The 18,402-nt window shown below is 48.1% G+C and overlaps 7 protein-coding genes across 7 annotated transcripts; 3 read left to right on the top strand and 4 right to left on the bottom strand.

Moving 5' to 3' along the window:
* Nucleotides 1–185: 185 nt before the first annotated feature.
* LY89DRAFT_685458 (uncharacterized protein) lies at nucleotides 186–806 on the top strand. Its single transcript, XM_018215091.1, has 2 exons — nucleotides 186–573; nucleotides 685–806. Exons 1-2 carry the CDS (start codon nucleotides 290–292, stop codon nucleotides 737–739), a joined length of 339 nt encoding a protein of 112 aa, XP_018070863.1. The 5' UTR covers nucleotides 186–289; the 3' UTR covers nucleotides 740–806.
* On the bottom strand, nucleotides 700–1,670 carry LY89DRAFT_85059 (uncharacterized protein; the record flags this gene model as incomplete). The annotated part of the gene is made up of 3 exons (XM_018223460.1): nucleotides 700–997; nucleotides 1,054–1,133; nucleotides 1,195–1,670. Coding segments are annotated over 3 exons (591 nt in total), but the record flags the coding sequence as incomplete, so codon positions are not given.
* A 2,067-nt stretch (nucleotides 1,671–3,737) lies between these two features.
* On the top strand, nucleotides 3,738–5,791 carry LY89DRAFT_85018 (uncharacterized protein). Its single transcript, XM_018223459.1, has 2 exons — nucleotides 3,738–4,644; nucleotides 4,693–5,791. The coding sequence occupies exons 1-2, from the start codon at nucleotides 4,030–4,032 to the stop codon at nucleotides 5,635–5,637; spliced, it is 1,560 nt and encodes a 519-aa protein (XP_018070861.1). The 5' UTR covers nucleotides 3,738–4,029; the 3' UTR covers nucleotides 5,638–5,791.
* A 3,349-nt stretch (nucleotides 5,792–9,140) lies between these two features.
* On the top strand, nucleotides 9,141–11,032 carry LY89DRAFT_85000 (aspartyl protease). The gene is made up of 2 exons (XM_018223458.1): nucleotides 9,141–10,589; nucleotides 10,669–11,032. Exons 1-2 carry the CDS (start codon nucleotides 9,344–9,346, stop codon nucleotides 10,794–10,796), a joined length of 1,374 nt encoding a protein of 457 aa, XP_018070860.1. The 5' UTR covers nucleotides 9,141–9,343; the 3' UTR covers nucleotides 10,797–11,032.
* A 197-nt stretch (nucleotides 11,033–11,229) lies between these two features.
* LY89DRAFT_719214 (HET-domain-containing protein) lies at nucleotides 11,230–13,343 on the bottom strand (the record flags this gene model as incomplete). Its single annotated transcript, XM_018218479.1, has 2 exons — nucleotides 11,342–13,343; nucleotides 11,230–11,235 (listed from the first exon to the last, which is right to left on the bottom strand). The coding sequence occupies exons 1-2, from the start codon at nucleotides 13,133–13,135 to the stop codon at nucleotides 11,230–11,232; spliced, it is 1,800 nt and encodes a 599-aa protein (XP_018070859.1). The 5' UTR covers nucleotides 13,136–13,343.
* Nucleotides 13,344–13,682: 339 nt separating this feature from the next.
* Nucleotides 13,683–14,774, bottom strand: LY89DRAFT_685454 (uncharacterized protein). Its single transcript, XM_018215090.1, has 2 exons — nucleotides 14,503–14,774; nucleotides 13,683–14,313 (listed from the first exon to the last, which is right to left on the bottom strand). The coding sequence occupies exons 1-2, from the start codon at nucleotides 14,558–14,560 to the stop codon at nucleotides 13,880–13,882; spliced, it is 492 nt and encodes a 163-aa protein (XP_018070858.1). The 5' UTR covers nucleotides 14,561–14,774; the 3' UTR covers nucleotides 13,683–13,879.
* Nucleotides 14,775–15,045: 271 nt separating this feature from the next.
* LY89DRAFT_670014 (n-alkane-inducible cytochrome P450) lies at nucleotides 15,046–16,716 on the bottom strand (the record flags this gene model as incomplete). The annotated part of the gene is made up of 4 exons (XM_018213137.1): nucleotides 15,046–15,485; nucleotides 15,549–16,101; nucleotides 16,153–16,651; nucleotides 16,712–16,716. The coding sequence occupies 4 exons, from the start codon at nucleotides 16,714–16,716 to the stop codon at nucleotides 15,046–15,048; spliced, it is 1,497 nt and encodes a 498-aa protein (XP_018070857.1).
* Nucleotides 16,717–18,402: the final 1,686 nt, after the last annotated feature.

Raw genomic sequence — 18,402 nt, 5'->3', positions numbered from 1 at the left:
GGTCGTTGATGCTGGGAAATAAGGTTGGATGGTCGAGAAGCAAGGTTGAATTGTTGGATGAACGTGGTGGCTGCGGGGTTGATATGGTAGCGAGATTCACCATTTGTCTCCCCTATCATGCATATACAGGTATCTCTGCATAGTTGACGCTTCTCGCGCACCGTACCATTCATATCACCTCAGAGCAAACAACCTGCAGATATAAAGATCAGACAATTTCAGAAAACCAACCTAGTCAACACAAATCCGCCCTGTGATTTATCTACCACCACCAAAAGCAGCATTCGCCATGTCAACTATTGCGCGCTTCAAGCTAATCTTTTTTGTCCCACCATCGGCCCTCAAAGCTTGCAAGTCTGCCATCTTCGCCGCAGGAGCAGGCCGCTACTCTGGACCAGGAACCTATACAGAATGTTGTTGGGTTGCCATGGGTACAGGCCAGTTCCGTCCGGGCGACGCTGCGAAGCCAAATATTGGGAAAGTGGGGGAGCTTGAAGAGGTTCAGGAGGCTAGGGTGGAGACGCTTTGCTTAGGGGAAGATGTGGTTAGGAAGGCTGTTGAAGCTTTGAAGAGGTAAGCTAGTCAGTCCTTGAAGTCTTTGGAGGGGCTTTGGTTCAAGGTAGCGCTTGACTTGAGATGTAAGTGGTCGAGTGCGGGGCACGGGCTAATGGCTATCAATTCCAGTGCGCATCCTTACGAGGAGCCTGCGTATGAAGTGATTAGGTTGGAGAAATTTTGAAATATAGCCAAGACATATTCGTTGAATAAGTGAAGAAAAATTTGGAGTATTTCTGCAAACAAATTGCGTATAACAAAATTGCATGGTTTGTGATACTCTGCCCCTACTTTCTTGGACATCAGAAACAAGAAGCGTGAAATATAAAAATACATCAGGCGATCATCATTCAATTGCCCGTCATTCGAGCATTCCTTACTGCAAATTTGTCGCGCAAGGTACTCTTTTACTTGCCACAGAAGCTGCACTCAGGAAGAGCGTCTGTGGTAAGTTGGTCAGTTCATTGTTACGAAAGTGTTTAAGAATTGACAACATACTACTCCCAATGGTGGGGCAATTATAATCCGTAGTGTTGGCCCATACCCAACAAGAGTAATCCGGATTATGATCCCAGGCTCTGGATTACTTTTCGTTAACGTTGTGTTCCTGATCAACTTGAATTGAATGGTAGCACTGACCCAATGTTGTTAATAGTCTCGCCATTAGGACACAGACAGTCGAAGTTATACGTCTGCTGATTCTGGAGCACCTTGACGACATCACAACTAAGCTGGTCGCAGTAGTGGCAGTTGACATCTGCTCCAGCAATGATCTTGCATCTGTGAGCGGCGGTGGTGGTAGTGAGGTCTCGCACTTCGGGGATGGAGAGGGTGAGTCCCAATGGGAAGATGGCGATGAAGGTGGTGAAGAGCTTCATCTTGAAGAAGTCTTGAGTGTTTGGGAAGGTGAAAGTTAATGAAGCTTGTTGAGAAAGATAGCTGAGGTGGGAGATTGAGTCTATTACGACGTTTGTGTTGATCAGTTCTTGGATGCAAGCTTTGAAGTGCAGGTTCTTCGTCTTATACTTTTCATGACGAGGGTCACATATAGGAACGTGTGAAAAGCATCTCTCTCCTGACAGTCTTTCATCAGAAAATAGACAGAATCTCCTTATGTCCGAGCTGCACCTCGTCAAGCAGATACTTCGCGAACGCGGAGGCCAAGGTGGTTGAACATACTTTTGTATGGTGGGAAAGAGTGATATTCGAACGCCACAATATCGGATATGGCGGTCCGAGCTGAGTCGAAGTTCATGGGAACCATACCATTCGTTTGCTCGGTAGCGAATTCATCTGATCAGCTCCACGAGGCATTCATCCTAAATTTTCGAAGAGCGGCGTCATCATCGAACAATGGCAACCGATGGTAAGAGAGTACGATCGAGAGGTCGAATATCGAAAAGATGCGGCAACGAGTCTAAAATTAGGGACAAACAATTTGAGGCTTTGAAGTAGAGTTCGGGATTCATATAGAGATATTAGCCTAACTCCCAACATTTTCGCGGTGGTAAACAGGCCATCTGAAGTTATTATCACATATTGCATGCCGCGCACTCTACGTGACTACCCAATAGTTTGGTACTGATAATGATAATGCCCTTGCGATGATAGTATTCTATGCACTGCAGAGGTTCATCAGAACGGGGGTTGAATGCTGGTTCTTGGTACCGGGCGGCAGATTATGCGGACTTGATCGTTTGTAGATCAGCCGCGAATCAAATCCCCGACGCGATCTTGGGTTGCAACGCTTGTTCCATGATATTGGTAGAATTTTCGCGTGTGACAGCTCTAAACCTGTCGGACGCGAGCCATAATCTATAGGAGTGATTTCGTTCCTAGTTGATAACGTTGGTCTCGAAGGAAAATACTTTAACGGATGGTGAGCTGATACGCTAGACTATTGTTCCCAGCACATGTATGCCAGACAGTTCTAAATAGCTGTCACGCTGCACGATAACTAATGTTCTTTGATGTAGGTCGCGGTAGCCTTGCCAGTTCTCTATTTTTCTCATATTACATGCATGCATAGTCGAGACTCTCGACAGCTCTGATTGTAAGTACAATCAAAAATACAAGAACAAGCATTGCGTGTCATCTCAAACAGAGACGAGTGCTCAGATAAGTTTTCGCTGAGCAGCATGTAAAGCTTTCGGCAAGGACTAAGGTGAATGATGTGAAGGTTGGCCTGCATAGACGACGAGAACATTTGATCGTGTTTGGTGAGATGCAGGAGTCAATCCACAACTCTATAAACGGAAGCAAGTACTGTTCTGAGTTCCGTACAGCGGACATCCCCAACACCGCGTATGACCTCGGCATTCACGGCGCACTTACGACAAGAAAACCTCCCGATCTTTTTACAAAGTTATCTCCTGATATAGAAACCAAGTGCGATTATTCCAAGATCAAAATCACTCATGGTAATACGGAGCAAGTTTGGTGTAGTCATGGGTTTGTGCCAACTCCCAACAAAAGCTCCTCTCTTGAGGACTTGCAGGTGCCCAGCTGGTCTTGGACTAACGTGACAACTTCCCCGATATCTTTCGTATAAGCGAGATATAGTGTACAAGTATACAGACGTGTACAAATGTACGATTGAACTGCATCGAAGATCTCTCCAGGCCAATGAATGCAAGTTGGACACGACACACTGTCCGAACAGATAACGGAGGGAAAGCAAGCAAGAGACGAAGTACTTCCAAAGCAATTGGGACGACAGCCACGTACGGTACGATTCAATACGAACAATGATCAGATCCAAAATGTGTTTCCCGTCGAGCCTTGGATATATGACCAGAGGAAAGAAATCTTTTTCCTAAAAAGTTTGGTCCAGAACACCTTGACGGGACCAGGCAAGAGGGCTTGTCTCGAATGGGGAAGGCTCGAATGAGTTCCTTTCATCTTCTCTTTCTCGAAGAACGTTCGCAATGCAATTGACGTTCTCATTGACCGTCTCTGATTGCATACATCCGCCATAATTGTGAGGATATATTGCGGGAAGCAGCCACTGATCGACGACGACCGTTCAGCTGGCCAGACCCATCCGCATTCCCCGCCCCTGGTCACGAGGCTTCGCACCAGTTCGCGTGCATATTGGCGCTACTATTGAAGTGGGGGACTGACGGGTACACGTTCTTCGACATCGCACACAACAATCACTTGTAACCACCACCCAATTCAACCTTCACTCTCCTCTTATTTGCATCGAATTGCTGTCCGACCGGTCGCGACTCGTACAGCGACATCTTGAAGCTGTTGACACGTCGGCCTGGAGAACAGCGAAGGAACGCGTGGCTTCAATCGTTGCGACTGCGCCGATCGCGCCTCATATCAGTCAACCGTAGCATCCCGGCCATCACCGCCACCACTAGTAGCACCAAGACGTCGGCGAATTTGTTTACATCTGTCAGACTCGAAGAGATAGTATCCCATCGTGCGCATTCAAGGCCAACTCTCTGGACTTTCCATCATTGAATGGAACCTCACCGGCTCGCAATAGCTGCCCTCGGTCAAGTCGCACAGGCCATGACTCCGAGCACGAGCACGAGTCGCGATACCGCGGATAAAGTCTCGTCGAACGCGACGGGTATCGACATGGAACCATCTACGACGAACAATAAGATTGTCGACAATGCTGCAGGAACCCATCCGCTTTCACAAAGATCCTCACAAACTAACAAGACGATGGCTCGATATGAAATTTACGAAGAGGAGCACGATACCGCAGGGTCAGGTCGCCGAACAGCATCTAGTAATAACTCTCAGTCGACGACCGACAGCCACGATATCGTCTCTACGCCTCCAACCTCATCTACCGAGGCCTTCTCGTCACAAAGCACGAATGCCGACAGCCAGCTGTCACAGTTATCTCAACTTTCGCAACTTGCGGCACAACAACCACCTTTAAGTAATGAAGGTCCGACGCGACCGAGTCTCGCCATTCCAGCATCTGCTGGTCAAAAGAGGACAGCCGATGGACAAGTGAAGGCATCATCAAGTTCACCGGACAGTGCGAAGCCTCGAGGACACTCACGAAACACAAGTACGGTCAGTAATGTGTCTTCTGTCGCCAGTAGTCGGATTGGAGAGGTAGGCAGCAATCAATTCTGCAGACGGCCAGATATTGACTTGAACCAGCTTTCTTCTGAACTCCGGACGCGTCTCTCTTACGCCATGATCAAAGTCAACAATGGATGGCAAGCGAATACAATTGATGAGGTAGAGACGCTTGCTTCTCAAGCTGGATCTCCAACCTCCTCTTCTTCGACTCTACAGGGTCGTCGCAATCAAATAACTTCTCCACGTACCGCAATTGCGAATGTACAAGGGCAACCAAGTAACATGTCTTCGGTTTCGCAAGCTCATACGGCCGATTTCGATTTATACTCTAGGAATGATCCTCCATCTCGAACATATGAGTCTTTCTGGCGCGACCATTCAACCACAAGTTACCCAGCTCCAAGGACGGCCCTTCCTCATGGACCTATCACTTCTCCGCCATCTACTTCTCTAGGACCCCCCGCTGATATTCGTCCTACTCCTACGTCTCGCAGATCTGGAACTCCCAAATTCAGCAAACCACCCACCCTCCCAAATCATGGCTCTAACTCGCCTTACAATGCCTCAGCTCCTCGCACACCGCACCGTTCCGACCTGAGAGAGAACGCTACTATGCAGACGCCCACGCAGAAAACAATTCAAGAGCAGGATGCGATTGAAACTTTGTTGTTCATGAGCAGTCCTGGAAACTCGGGAAATATGGGTCATGCGTTTCCACCGCCAAGAAATCACGGTTCACCTCAGCAGAGCCCCTTACGTGCCGAGTTCAACGTCCATGCCAGAGTTGCTCCAGGTAGAAGAGTGGAATTCGAACCTACAGCCACTAGTGCCAGCACAGAGAGTAGTGAAGCTGGAGCTCCTGAGTACAAACGCCACGTGAGAGGAAAGGTTGTCACGAGAGACAGAATTCGAGGACAAGCTATTGACCGTCTTTTGGATGAGATGGGTGACTCAAGCAGTGACGAGGAAGAGATACCCTTGAACTATTCTAGTCCAAGACGAGTCACTGCTGGAAGGGTGTGATAGCAGCCAAGTGGCTATATTTGAAAGTAAATACATTGAGACGACTTCTTTTGCATATATGGAGTTCTTGCCTGCATCTCTAGTGACGCAGAGCTTTTTTTTGTGGGCGTCACACGATACCCTTTGATACTGTTACTTTCAGCTCAAGGCTACGAGGTACGATTTTCATTCATCATTTCTAGGATTTGCATTTGGGTTGTTGGGGTTATTCATTGGGATTGGTGCATAATTTCTGATCGTTAAGAGCTCGAATGAGGTCATATTCATGCTTGGGTAATTGCATATAAGGTACATATATGTCGCACTAGATGCATATAACGTTCAACGTACTATATATATTGTTCGGTCATCTATCTCATTCACCCCGTGACAAAGTCTCTACCACAATTATTCCAGTGGCGATATACCTATCATCCCATGGTAGTAAGCCAGCATTGCCAGGCTTATACTCGGTACTTGGCACATGTTCGCCATCTCACCAAGCCTCACATCTAGATCCAGCCCAGTCAAACCGGCCAACCACACCACCGAAGCCATCCATCCCCTCTAACAAGTCCAAGTCCCGAGCAAAGAAAGATCAAAGCTCAAAGCACCCAAACAAGCCAGCCACCGCACAGATACAAGCCTCAACCCCGCGAAGATCGCGCTCCCTCCCTCCCGCTCGCATCATCCAAGATGGCTGTGCAGATCTCACGTTTCCTTAGTATGGAGGCTTGTGTGTGTATGCAAAACACTCACTCGTTTCTCGCATTGGTGTTACGGTAGTATTATACTTTTTCCTTCCGAGCCTTAGGAAGACAAGGAAGGTTGCAAAACTAGGTAATTGTTTTTTGTCATGTCATGTGATGAAGGGAGGGAGGAAGGAAGGCATGAATGATCATCGGATCGGTTTGATGAGGGGAGGGGTGAGGGTTAGAGGGTTAGAAGGAGGGAGGAAGGGAGGCATTTCGTCTGATGTCTGATGTTGGTTGAGGCTATACGGGAGAGAAATAGAGAGGCAGAGTGGGTAGGGAGGGAATAATGCGTTGCTTGCTTATCTGAAAGATGCGGAATGGAAAGAGAAGAATGGGAATATGGAGTTGAGGTTGATGTTGGGTAGGTGGAGGTATTTGGAATGCTTGTTTTGTTTATGCTTACCTAGGTAGGTACAGTCGTTGTGGTGAGGAATCATGGATAACTCGCCTCGCCTCGCCTACAGAACCACAAACCTCACCAACCAACCAACCAAGCAACCATCAAACAGCGACTGGGTTGAAATGATCTGATTCCATAGACCATGGCACGATCATCTCGGAGAATAATTCGTACGCACACAAGATCATTCATTCACCACGGACGCGAACAAGCAACTCGATCTGTTTTATCACCCGTTTCCACCAACCAACCAACCGAAGCAACGAGGAAAAAGCTACCACTACTATACGAGAACCAATCGCATGAAACCCACTCGCCGCACCCAGATCAGATCTGAAACCGCGCAACCTCTCAACGTGACACCATTCCTCCGTCACCCGGTGTAAGAGAATGCCAAGCCTCTCTCGTGCGTTCGGGTGCGCTTGCCTGTTCTCCCCCCTACCCTACCCTATCCTAGATGAGGATCGATCGTTGGAAACGAAAACGGAGATGAGGAAGGGCGGTCGGTTGTTTCCTGACGACGAAAACGAATCGAGTGGATGGATGGAAATTAATTAGCTTGGAGGCGAAAAGAAAAGTTTGGTTTGGCAAGCCAGCGTTTCGTGCTGTCTGCTGTCCTGTTTCGGCGGGTTGAAACGCACGCACGCCACAACCGCGGCGAAGGGAAGGGAAGGGAAGGGAATGAAGGAAGGAAGAGTTTTCGTGCGTATGTATGACGGTTTTTGTTTGTTATTTTATTTCTTTGGTGGATGGGACGGTATGTACGAGTACGGAGGTAGAGGATTAAATTCGGGATTGTGCAGATGCAGTGAGGAAGGCAACGTGACACGTACTATTCTTGCTATTGTTACTTACCCTGTTAAAAAATTCCTGAGGAATAATATGCGCGCGTTTAGGTTTCTTCAATGGAGGATTAGTGATTGGGGTTCACGAGTTTCTGGCTGATTCAAGGATGAGGATGATTTTATGATCTCCACGCCATGGTGATCTTATTGCATGGCTATCATGGAATTGGAATTTCGTAATGAGCATCTAATCACGGGAGCGGGCATGAGCTGCGAGGGATTCCAGGTTCGGAAGTGAAAGGGAAGGGAAGGGGACATGGACGGGGATGCGATCATCTCGCGTACCGGCGTCAAATTCAAGTGTGTACTGTATCAGATTCAGACCAGGACAGGCTCTAGGCTCGGCTCGGCACTTTTGCGTTGCTCTCAGCGTATCGAGGACCACCAAACAAGAGTCGTCGCCATTGAAGGAGCAGGATTAGATGGAATGGGATGGGATGGGATTGAAGTGAGATGCGATGAGAGCTTGATTCAGTGGATTCCATTCCATTTTTGCAACCCTGCAGCAATCCTCTCCATCTGATCCAAGCAGATGATGGTCTTTTTCTCCTTCACTTCCAGGTGAATCTCGGTGTCTCATCCACGTCAGCCGCATCCACCGTCTTGGCACACTGCCGAGTCCTATCCGGGCTTGGTGTCGTTGCTGACTTAGCAGTGCCGCCCACAGTTGACCCCTGACCTTACCCAAAATGAACCTCACTCGCAGTACTGTAGTGCAGAGGAGAGCCGCGCTGCTGCACCTTTACCCCTGACACTGACGCTGTTGGACACCACTCACCACCTCACTTTCTCACTCATTCTCTGACAGCAGCAGCAACTAGGGAGTACAGTACGGTACTCAGAGCTCTAGATGCAGATACCAATGCAAATGTCACCAGGACGTACAGTAGCTGCACACTTCCCTCCCCCCACCGACTGCGGCCACTATGCTATTATGGGCCTGGGTACAGTACGGGCCTCAGCTCGAGGTTAGAGCCAAACGTCGTCGTCCATCATCCTGGATTCCTGCCAAACACTGAACGTTGGCTGGTTGGCTGTGCTCTCTCTCGGCCTCTCATCTTCCTGTGCTCTCAACTTCACACACAACATCCGTCGAATCATCGCCCCCTCCGCTGCAGGAGCAGTGAGCACAGACAACGCCATGAAGAGCCCACACAGCCCAGCCTGCCCAGGACCCAGGATCCCAGGGCATTGTCTCCGCAGACTGGGTGCGTCCGTATCGGGTCTGTCTGCATTGAGCTCGCTTCCCCACCATCATGCCACACCAGCTGTCGGACATCAAGCACCTACTGCACCTCCCATGTTTTGGCCCCGGCCTAGTGCCGCCAAGCCAATCCCTATAGAAGGCAAGACTGACTTCATGCGTAAACATCTTGGATCTCTTCTCTTCCTCAAGCCGCGTGTTCCTGTTTAGTTGCTCCTCTTCCTCCCTCCCATGTTCAGTTTCCTTTAAACTATATTCACCTTTCTTCTCGTTCAACGGGCTTCGATCTTATTGTTTTCCTTTCGCAAGCTTTTTTTTTTCCTGGGGCGGGCATCCAATCTTGTTCATCTTTTTTTGTTCTTCCCTTACCACCTTGTGCTGAGCATCGATCTTTTGTTTGATACCTCCCTCAAACCCGCCAGCCATTCTTTGAAAGCAATACAAAAGAGGTCGTCGACGACGATTACAACCACCACTCATTAACGCAAAAGCTGCCACCTGGTGTGGATTATTTTCTCTCACGATGCCTTCAATCGCCCATTTACAAACCCTCCTCCTCCTCGCCCTCGCCACATTCGTCCTCGCCGCTCCCAGACAGACCCAACAAAAGCGAAGCTTCGTCGTCGAGCGAATCCCCAACCCAGCCTTCAAAGGCCGCACACCTGGTGCCGGCACGAGAGCCTTGATCAAGGCATACCGAAAATATGGCGTTGCCCTCCCCGAGGGTCTCGTTGATGCTATGAACTCAGCGAACGCCGGATCAACCGCCAACGCCCTGACGAACTCCCTGGCCGATCTCACTGGAGCCACCGACGACAAGGCGAAGAAGGAGAAGGCGAAGGGAAACAAGGCCGGTACCGCGTCTGCGGCTGCCAACTCTACAACTAGTGCTACCAATGCCACCGCGGGAACTGGCGTCGTGGCTGCTACCCCCGAGCAAGGTGATGTCGAGTACCTGGCTCCCATCTCCATCGGCGGCCAGACCATGGTCATGGACTTCGACAGCGGCTCCTCCGATCTCTGGGTCTTCAACACGCAACTCGCAACAGCCTCGCAAACCGGACACACCAACTTCAACCCCCAGAAATCCACCTCCTTCAAGCTCATGCAAGGCGCCACCTTCTCCATCTCGTACGGTGACGGCTCCGGAGCCGCTGGCAACGTCGGAACAGACACCGTCAACATCGGCGGCGCCACCGTGACCTCGCAAGCCATCGAACTCGCAACCGCAGTCTCGACCTCCTTCGTCCAGGACACGCAATCCAACGGCCTCGTCGGACTCGCCTTCTCCAAGCTCAACACCGTCAAGCCCACCGCGCAGAAGACCTTCTTCGACAACGCCATGCCCAGCCTCGCCATGCCCGTGTTCACCGCTGATCTCCGCAAGGCCTCCGTAGGAGCTTACACCTTCGGCGCCATCGACAGCACGCGCTTCAACGGCTCGCTCTCTTGGGCAGCAGTCAACACCACGAACGGCTTCTGGCAATTCTCGTCCTCGAAGTTCGCCGTCGGTACCGGTGCCACCATGACTGTTGCCGGTGGCCAAGCCATCGCTGATACCGGAACCACCCTTATGTTGGCCAACGCTGCGATCGTCAACGCGTACTACAGCCAAGTTACCGGGGCGGTAAACAATGCTACCGTGGGAGGCGTGACCTTCCCTTGTAATGCGAACTTGCCTGATTTGGCGGTCGATGTGGGAGGAAACTATATGGCGACTGTTCGCGGTGATGATATTAATTTCGCGGCCGTGGATGCTACTGGTCAGAGTATGTTTATCCCTCCCTCTCCCTGTCCCATCCCCAAATTCCATTTGTGAGTATGCAATGCTGATGAAGAGAAAAATAGCCTGTTTCGGCGGCCTCCAAGCCATCCAATCCGACCTCCAGATCTACGGCGACATCATGTTCAAATCCCAGTTCGTGGCCTTCAACGGAGGAAACAACTCGATTGGCATGGCCGCCCATCAATCCTAATCTTGTGTAATTATCATTTCGATCGGAAGAAGTTAGAGCGAGAGGGGGGGAATTTCAGGGGCGGAAGGGGAAGAAGTGTGCTGCTTTTTTTTTCACTTGCCAATGTACAAATTTATCACGCCTTAGACAGGATCGAAACGTATAGTACGTACAGTACCCGGTTGATTGAAAGAAAGAGAGATTGAATGAATGAATGGAATGAATGGCTTGTGTTTTTTTTCTCTCGGTGAGATGTGTGTGATGCAGAATGTGTCACGAAATCGTTTATATTGAATGATATAGGAAGTCTCTAAGTAACTTCGTTTACGTTCATTTGCTCTATGAGTATAATTTGCGTTTGCTATTTTTTGTAAATCTCAATACTGAAGTTAGTGACGAGATATGGTATGAGATGTTGCTTGCCTTGAGAGCATGGATTTCTCATCTTGTAAGATTAATGCTGTTCAATGAATTGCAAATATTACTTCAATGCTAGTGCGGAACCAGGCCTTTGAAGGATGCATTGAATACGTTATGTTGAAGTAGGTGACAAATCTGCAACATACAGCCTCCACTGGTAGGAGGGGTCGAGCGCCAGTAGTGAGTTTCTTCCGTGCTTTCTGCAAGAACTCGTTGCAGTCTGTTGGATCTTTTCCGTGGAGATGGGGACGGAATAGAAATATTTCTCTGTGAAGTGGATGACAGCCCAGAATATCGTTGACGCGGGCGTGTTTTGGAACACAATAATATATCAGATCCTCTCCACATCGTACCAATGCAATCTGGTTATCTGCATCATCCGAAAGTCGACCACACATGTCGCTGATGAATGCATACACAATTTCTACAAGCTGTATTGAATCGGGGAATTTCTCTTCAAGAGCGTTTTTAGTTGACAGAGGGAGCTTTTGGACCATGTCTGACATCAATTGGGAATGTTGAACCCGCTTGTCTGAGGATTCTCGTCTTCCCTCCTTGTCACCAAGCCATGACCTGTCTGAAGAACGTTGGTTGAAGCATCTTTCGAATAGTAAGTAGTGAACAAGACCTTGGGATTTAAACCATGACTTGTCTAGACGAGCAAAATACGTGAGCAGGACGCTGACTATCCCTACAGATTCTAACTCGAATATCCTTTCCATGAGAGAGTCGTCATAGTAATGCACAGTGTGGCGGTCTCTGCAGAGTAAAGTTCCTCGAGGTAAGAACTCTACAACAGTGCCGTGATACTGCCCTTCAAAGGAAAGGACACCTTGAAGTCCATAAAGGATATTAAAACTTATCAAATTTAGAGTTCCTCCACGGAAGGCCTTCTCGATCGGAACTCTACTCGACTGTAATGTAACCGACCAATCTGGGACCCATGATGCTAGATCGAGTCGCTTCTCCAGGTCGACATCCTCCACAAAACTAAGAATGGAGAGATCTCGGGAGACATCACAGACTTGTGTCGCTATCTCCTCGTATAATTTGGCTTTTGACTTAGAATAGTCAACATCGATCCCTGATCTTACAGAAGGTTCTGCCATGCCTAAATGGGCATAGACCATATCCCTCGGATCAGTGACACCCAAGCCTCTTCTTGCCTCCAAGATGTCGAGCATGGTGGCTGGCTGAAACCATCCAGTGCCTGCAGTATTGTGCCTTTGAACTTGGTGGTTACTTCGGATTTGAACCATGCCATGTAAAAGTTCTTGGCGAGAGGATCGGACATCGGTTTCTTTAGACATGTATTGCAGGAAATGATCCCACCTCATACGCACTCGACCAAGTTGAACCCAAGGATCCGGAGACAGCACCAATTCCTGCAGTACCCAGACCCTCTCGAACCACGCGTGGGCCAATACATCATCTGCCACTTCTTTGAAGGACTCGGTATCGTAGTCAACTTCATCAGTAGAATCCGAGTCGACCATCCTCGCCAGCAAAGACTCATGCTTCGCGATACCGGGACCAAGAAAAATAATCGTATGTCTTGCCGCAGAATAAATGGATGCCATCACCGTAACCTGCGTATTCCGATCCTTGACATCATTCTGATCAATACAAACGCCATCTGCCCAAATACGCAAGACTCTCGCTTTATCCCTGATATATCGCAGCCCCAATTCAAGCGAAGCCGTGATCTCGAGGAATTTGCCATCGATCGATATGGAGCCTTTCTGCGTTGCGTCTCCCCAGACGTAGGAGAGAGCGACGTAGTGCTCGAGGATATCGTTGTCACAATCTTTGAGTGAGACGTCGATGAGGGAGCAGGCTAGCGGAGCCTCGTGGGATGGAGATGGTTGGAGGAGGATTAGTCTGATGATTCCTTGTTGGGTGATCTTGGAGTATTCGTATGAGATGCTTTTGTTTGCCATGATTATGTTGGAGTGATGGATGCCTAGGTGATGTGAGGATCAGGAATGATTGTGGTCATGGTTCTTTCTTGTGATGAGCTGCCAGCCTTGCGTCTCTTTTTCGTAACATTGGCGGCTGTGGCTTGGGCCAATGAAATGTCTGGTATCGTAAGGACTGTGAGAGTACTCGTTGATCAGTTTTCAAGTGGAACTATTGCAACCTTGAGATATGGAATGCTCAGATGAGGAAAGAGGTAGTGGCTAGCACGTGATGTTAGCTGCAGGCTCATTTTCCTTATCTACTTGGATACTGATGGTGAAATACCCTGAGAAGCCTCATGAGCACAAGACTTCACTGTAGTTGTCCATATAATTAGCGTTGAGTACGATCTAGTTCCGTATCTGTTATACCATGCGTACTGTACCGAACCTTTTAGTCTGCGAAGCCATGTGTTATGTTGTAGCTTAGGGAAGCACCAGAGCTTTCCCTTAGTCTATGATTTCTCCTTTCTTTCTTACATGTGCAAGGTTTCGGGCAATTTACACACTCTCTGAAAACACATTTCCATAAGCAGCAGTCGTTGTAGGTCGGTTTCAGTAATCATCATTCCATTTCAATCGTTCAATTCGCATACGATAACAATTGCCATAAGATATGATATGCAGCAAAAGAGATGTTTCGTTCCAGTGACCCATTCCGCAATTGTCCTAAGTCAGAATTCCCTCGGTCATGTAGAAAGACTTGCTCCCAACAACACGGCAAGCTCACTTAGCCTTGCCAGCAGTCTTACCCTTCTTCTTAGCAGGCTTCTCCTCTTCCTCTTCATTCTCATCCTCCTCATCATCAGCTTTCTTCTCCTGCACCGGCTTAGCCTGCTGCCTAGCACTCTTCCTCTCTCCCTCCCTCGGTTCCTTCTTCGCCTTCTTCACACTCTTCCCCTCACCAGTCTTCGGTCGACCCCTCTTCTTTCCCTCACCCTTCTCCTCATCCTCATCCTTCTTAACAGACCCAGAAGTCTCGGCCTTCTTCTCAGACTCAGATTTCTTTTGTGGAGGACCCTTTTCTGGTTTATCTTTGGATCCAGGCTCGTTCTCGTAATCGCCGCCTTGGGCTTCGTATTCCTTGCCGATTTTGGCAGCTTTCCAAGCGGCCATTTGACCTTTTCCTGAACCGTCTTTGTTGGGTTGTTGTTTGACTTCTGGGAATGTGTTAGTGAGTTCTTGCTCGGATGTGCGAAAGATGTCGAGAATGATGTCGGAGCACCAGACTCGGGTATGTTGAAGCATTGCGTGCGCAAAACGGCGCAATGCAATGGAAGTCCGATTAAAATGATCGAACAAAACCAAGAATAGCATAGTATGCGCAAGAGCAGATATCGCATTCTTACCTTCAGTAACCTTCTCCTTCAGCTTCGGATCCGTAGGCTTTCCCTTTGCAGACGGCATCGTGAATGGTGATGATATCGCGCAACCCTCAATGAATATCAATCTCTGTACGGACTCGGCCTTGATCTCGAGCGACAAATAGACTCGACTTTTGAATGCGACAGAGAATGTGGATGCAAGAAGAAGAAGAGAGAGATGCAACACGAAACACTTATTTAGCAGTAAAAGGAAATAGCGAGGCTGGGGGAACCAGCACCAAGTAACCTTGGTGTCGTCAACACTTTCTGCTGGGGTTTTGCCGTACCTGCAGCAACTTGGGAAGGCCCGAGCGGGAAGCCGATCAGCCTAAGGTGCGGGGAGCAAGGGGAAGCGAGGTGAAGTGTCTTTTGGTGACAACGGTGATGAGATTCCTCTTTTCGTTCTACAATTTCAGTACGTTGGCAAGGCCCACTCCATATCAAAAGGAATCTTCTTAATGATCGCTGCATTTCTTGCGAACTTTCAATGTCGTACGTGCTGCGCTATTTGAACCTTATGACGCATCATCAATTTTGCTCCTGGGGAGAAGCCCACACCAATCCTACTTTCGTTCCATTGCGACTACTCGTCGACAATCTCAATTCTTCCACCCACTCCTTTACCTCATCTCTACACTCAATGTTCTCCCATTCTTGGGCCGTCCTTGCTAAAGTGTAAGCCACTTCCATTTCTGCCATATTTTGCGCAGGACAAGTTCTCGGTCCCCATCCGAACAGTATATAGCTCGATCCCGGCTTGAGTTCCTCCCATCGCTCGGGCTGGAAAGCGTTCGGATTGGGTTGAAAACAATCTGCTAGTCTATGGATAGCATACACTGGCGTCATGACCGTCGAGCCTTTTGGGACGAAGACGGGGGAGTTTCGGTCAGCGCCACCTCCTGTTGGAAGTATTGTGTCTCTATATGCTATTCGTGTGGCCGTGCTAGCCACGGGATAGAGACGAAGGGCTTAAAACCATTAGTGAGATGCGATATGATAGAAGAGCTCAATGTGAGCTCGCGAGGACTCACTTTCTTTGATGATGTTCTGCAAGTATCTCATATTCTTCAATGCATCAGGCGTCAAAGGCTCTTTTTCTCGATCAAGAACTTCTGACTTGAGTTTATTCCACATATCTGGATTGCGGCAAAGCTGAAAAATAGCATTGCCAATAGCAACCGCGCTGGACTCATGCCCAGCAAGGAAGACATGCATGATTTGGTTTCGCAAAACGTCTCGTTTGCCTGTCTCCAGGGCCATCTCATGTAGTAAAACATATTTGTGTCTGGCATCATCTGTCTTGTATGACTTACTACTCAGGGAGTTGTCCTCTGCAAGGCGATTATTTCGGTACTGAATTGCTTTATCGACATAGTGGTGGGCGAATGCATGAGCTACCTTGATCGAGTCTCTCCACTTCTTGTCTCGGTATAGAAAATCTAATTTCCCGAGCTGCAGTCGTGCACCAGTCCCACGCAGGCCATAATGGAAAGCATCGAGGAATTCTTGTGATCGAGCTGGGCTTTTTATAGCTAGGATATTCATTGACTCTCCAAATAAAAACTCGGTGGATGTATCAATAAACTAAGGACAATGAGTGGATGAAAGCTTGAGATTATCTTCGAAACGACGTACCAGTCTGCATACGAAGGGTTTTAAATCCACCGTTGACCCATCCCGAGGTAGTAAGTCGAAGAACTTCTTCAAGTTGACCTCAAAAGCTGACAAGTTCGTAACATTCGTCTTGTTGAACGTAGGACGTATTAAATTCCTCGAATACTCCCAAAACGCACCATCCATAGTAAAGACTCCCTCTCCTAGAAAAGGCAGAGTCGCAGCTCGTCTCAGCGGTTGCACTCCATAATCCTTAAAGTTCGAGCCATGCACCACTTGAATATTTACTGGATCGATAGTACAGATCGCCGAGCTTCCAAGGAAATTCGCTCTGAATGTATGGCCATACTTCTCAAAGCGAGTAGTCCATGTTTCAAGCAGTGTGAAAGTTTTGGCATGCTCTTGATTGTCGAAGAAGAGGTCAAGTCCGAAGATGGGACCTTTGTGCGGGTATCTTGGAGCATCTTTGCAGCCAAATAGTTTTGCGTACTTCTGACGTATTCTTCTTGCTTGGAAAGTGCTAAAGAGGCAGTATACAACCAGAATAACTACCAACGGTACGCCTAAGTCGGATACGTACGCCATTCTGAGGAAATTTGGGAAAACAAAAATGCGCGTGACCTTGATATTCAGCAGGAATAGTCGAAATAAGAAGCACAATGTTTCAGACCCAGCAACGTCAGTTCTCTCACTCGTTTTTTTCTTCTTTTTTTGAGGTTGTGAATTGGGTCAAGACTCCGAGTAAGCCCAACATTGGAACCGTGAAGCTAACATATGAGAGGCTGAACTGTCTTCAGGCAATATGCAGCCCCGGTTGACCACAAAAATTAATTGCCAAGACCCCGATAAGAACCCGAAAATGTTTGCTCTAATGCTTATCACGACATCCTTTGCGTAGCAAGTCATGTTCAAAAACCACTTGGCTCAATATGCAATTTTCATCACGTGCGCATTCTGATCGAATTTGAGACTGCATGGCAGGTTTGCGAAGATTTCAAGTTGATTAACGCACATTGGAAACAGCACAACTTCTAAGGGTGTCGTTGTACGAGCTAGTTGAACTCACTCTACTTTTATCGGTTTGAAATAAATGACAGAAGAACTTGATGTTATTGAGATCAAGATCATAGCTCAACTACTATGCACTTTCCCTTCTGTAGAGGATAGAGAAGCAAGTTATCGCTTTGCTTACCAAGCATTGCAGAGAGGTAATCCTGAGCATGGAGCGAAGTACATAAGAAATCCAAAACAAAAGGTTTCAATATATAATATCTCGGGTATTGTCTGTGGAGACTAGGAGATCAACTTGAGGACCAACAATTCCCCACCCCCATTGCCCCCAATGCAAATCTGCGCCCTCTTTTGTGCCATTCCCTTCGGCTTTGCACTCAGAGTTTCGAATGAAAAATTGCTCCGTCTGTTGTGTCATTCCCTTTAGCGTTACATTCGATAGGTTTCTCGTTATGACAACTGCTGAGACGGTCTATCTCGTTCTCGATGATGCTGAGAAGATAAGGTGTAGCATTGTCTATAATCTGATTGACAATCTTTTTAGGAGAGATGTGTTAGATAGGTAGACTAATGTGCAGAAGTATCAACTTACTGTGTCTCGCATAAACAACAAGTCCAAGTGAGCGTCTGAAGACATGTCCAATTGAGCGTCTGAAGACATAGGCTCGCGGCTGTGGGTCGCGTGGACGTTCTTGTAGTGGCGATCATGAGATGAGCTTGACATGATGAAGTGTGTTAGAAAAGGAATTCAGGTTCGACAATTTAGCATAAAAGATTTCTAAATTCTGAGATAACTGTGAGTCTTACGGAAGACATCTGAGGGATCACGCTCGTATATAAGGGATCATGGAGCCCTAAATTATCGCCATGCTAAGTCATAATCGGCGCAACCACCGAGCGCGGGTCTGCAGGAAGCCTGGTTGCTCACTTCTGGAAGCTTGGGGCAATTGGATTTATTGTTTGACTACCCGACATCAAGGGTGAAAACCGTTTGAAATACCCCGAAGGTCTGGCGCCTTCCGCGCATACCCCAACTTAAGCAATTCAGGTAGCACAGAGCCTGGTCTTGGGGGATGCAGAGCCCTGACGAATGAAAAGCCTTGAGGGTAGCCTAGGGCAAGTCAAAATTGTTATGAAAAACGCGTTATAGTAAAGAGGTACATAGGAGACTACCAAAACTTGGTGTGCGCACAAGCATTTTATCAAAGAGGCTCACTCTCAAATTTTTGCTGAAAGCTCGGGGTAGTTCGGACGTTTACA

This window comes from Mollisia scopiformis (genome assembly GCF_001500285.1).
Source record: "Mollisia scopiformis unplaced genomic scaffold LY89scaffold_13, whole genome shotgun sequence".
NCBI classification, from domain to species: domain Eukaryota; kingdom Fungi; phylum Ascomycota; class Leotiomycetes; order Helotiales; family Mollisiaceae; genus Mollisia; species Mollisia scopiformis.
The sequence above is the reverse complement of the archived record's forward strand: the minus strand, read 5'-3'. Positions and strand labels throughout refer to the sequence as shown.

Bases quoted from the DNA above. Each gene is read 5' to 3' on its own strand.
- LY89DRAFT_85000 (XM_018223458.1), top strand. From the start codon at position 9,344: ATGCCTTCAATCGCCCATTTACAAACCCTCCTCCTCCTCGCCCTCGCC. The intron at 10,590-10,668 runs GTATGTTTATCC...AGAGAAAAATAG, and splicing joins CGTGGATGCTACTGGTCAGA to CCTGTTTCGGCGGCCTCCAA.
- LY89DRAFT_685454 (XM_018215090.1), bottom strand. From the start codon at position 14,560: ATGCCGTCTGCAAAGGGAAAGCCTACGGATCCGAAGCTGAAGGAGAAG. The intron at 14,314-14,502 runs GTAAGAATGCGA...ACACATTCCCAG, and splicing joins GAAGGAGAAGGTTACTGAAG to AAGTCAAACAACAACCCAAC.
- LY89DRAFT_685458 (XM_018215091.1), top strand. From the start codon at position 290: ATGTCAACTATTGCGCGCTTCAAGCTAATCTTTTTTGTCCCACCATCG. The intron at 574-684 runs GTAAGCTAGTCA...TATCAATTCCAG, and splicing joins GCTGTTGAAGCTTTGAAGAG to TGCGCATCCTTACGAGGAGC.
- LY89DRAFT_85018 (XM_018223459.1), top strand. From the start codon at position 4,030: ATGGAACCTCACCGGCTCGCAATAGCTGCCCTCGGTCAAGTCGCACAG. The intron at 4,645-4,692 runs GTAGGCAGCAAT...GACTTGAACCAG, and splicing joins CCAGTAGTCGGATTGGAGAG to CTTTCTTCTGAACTCCGGAC.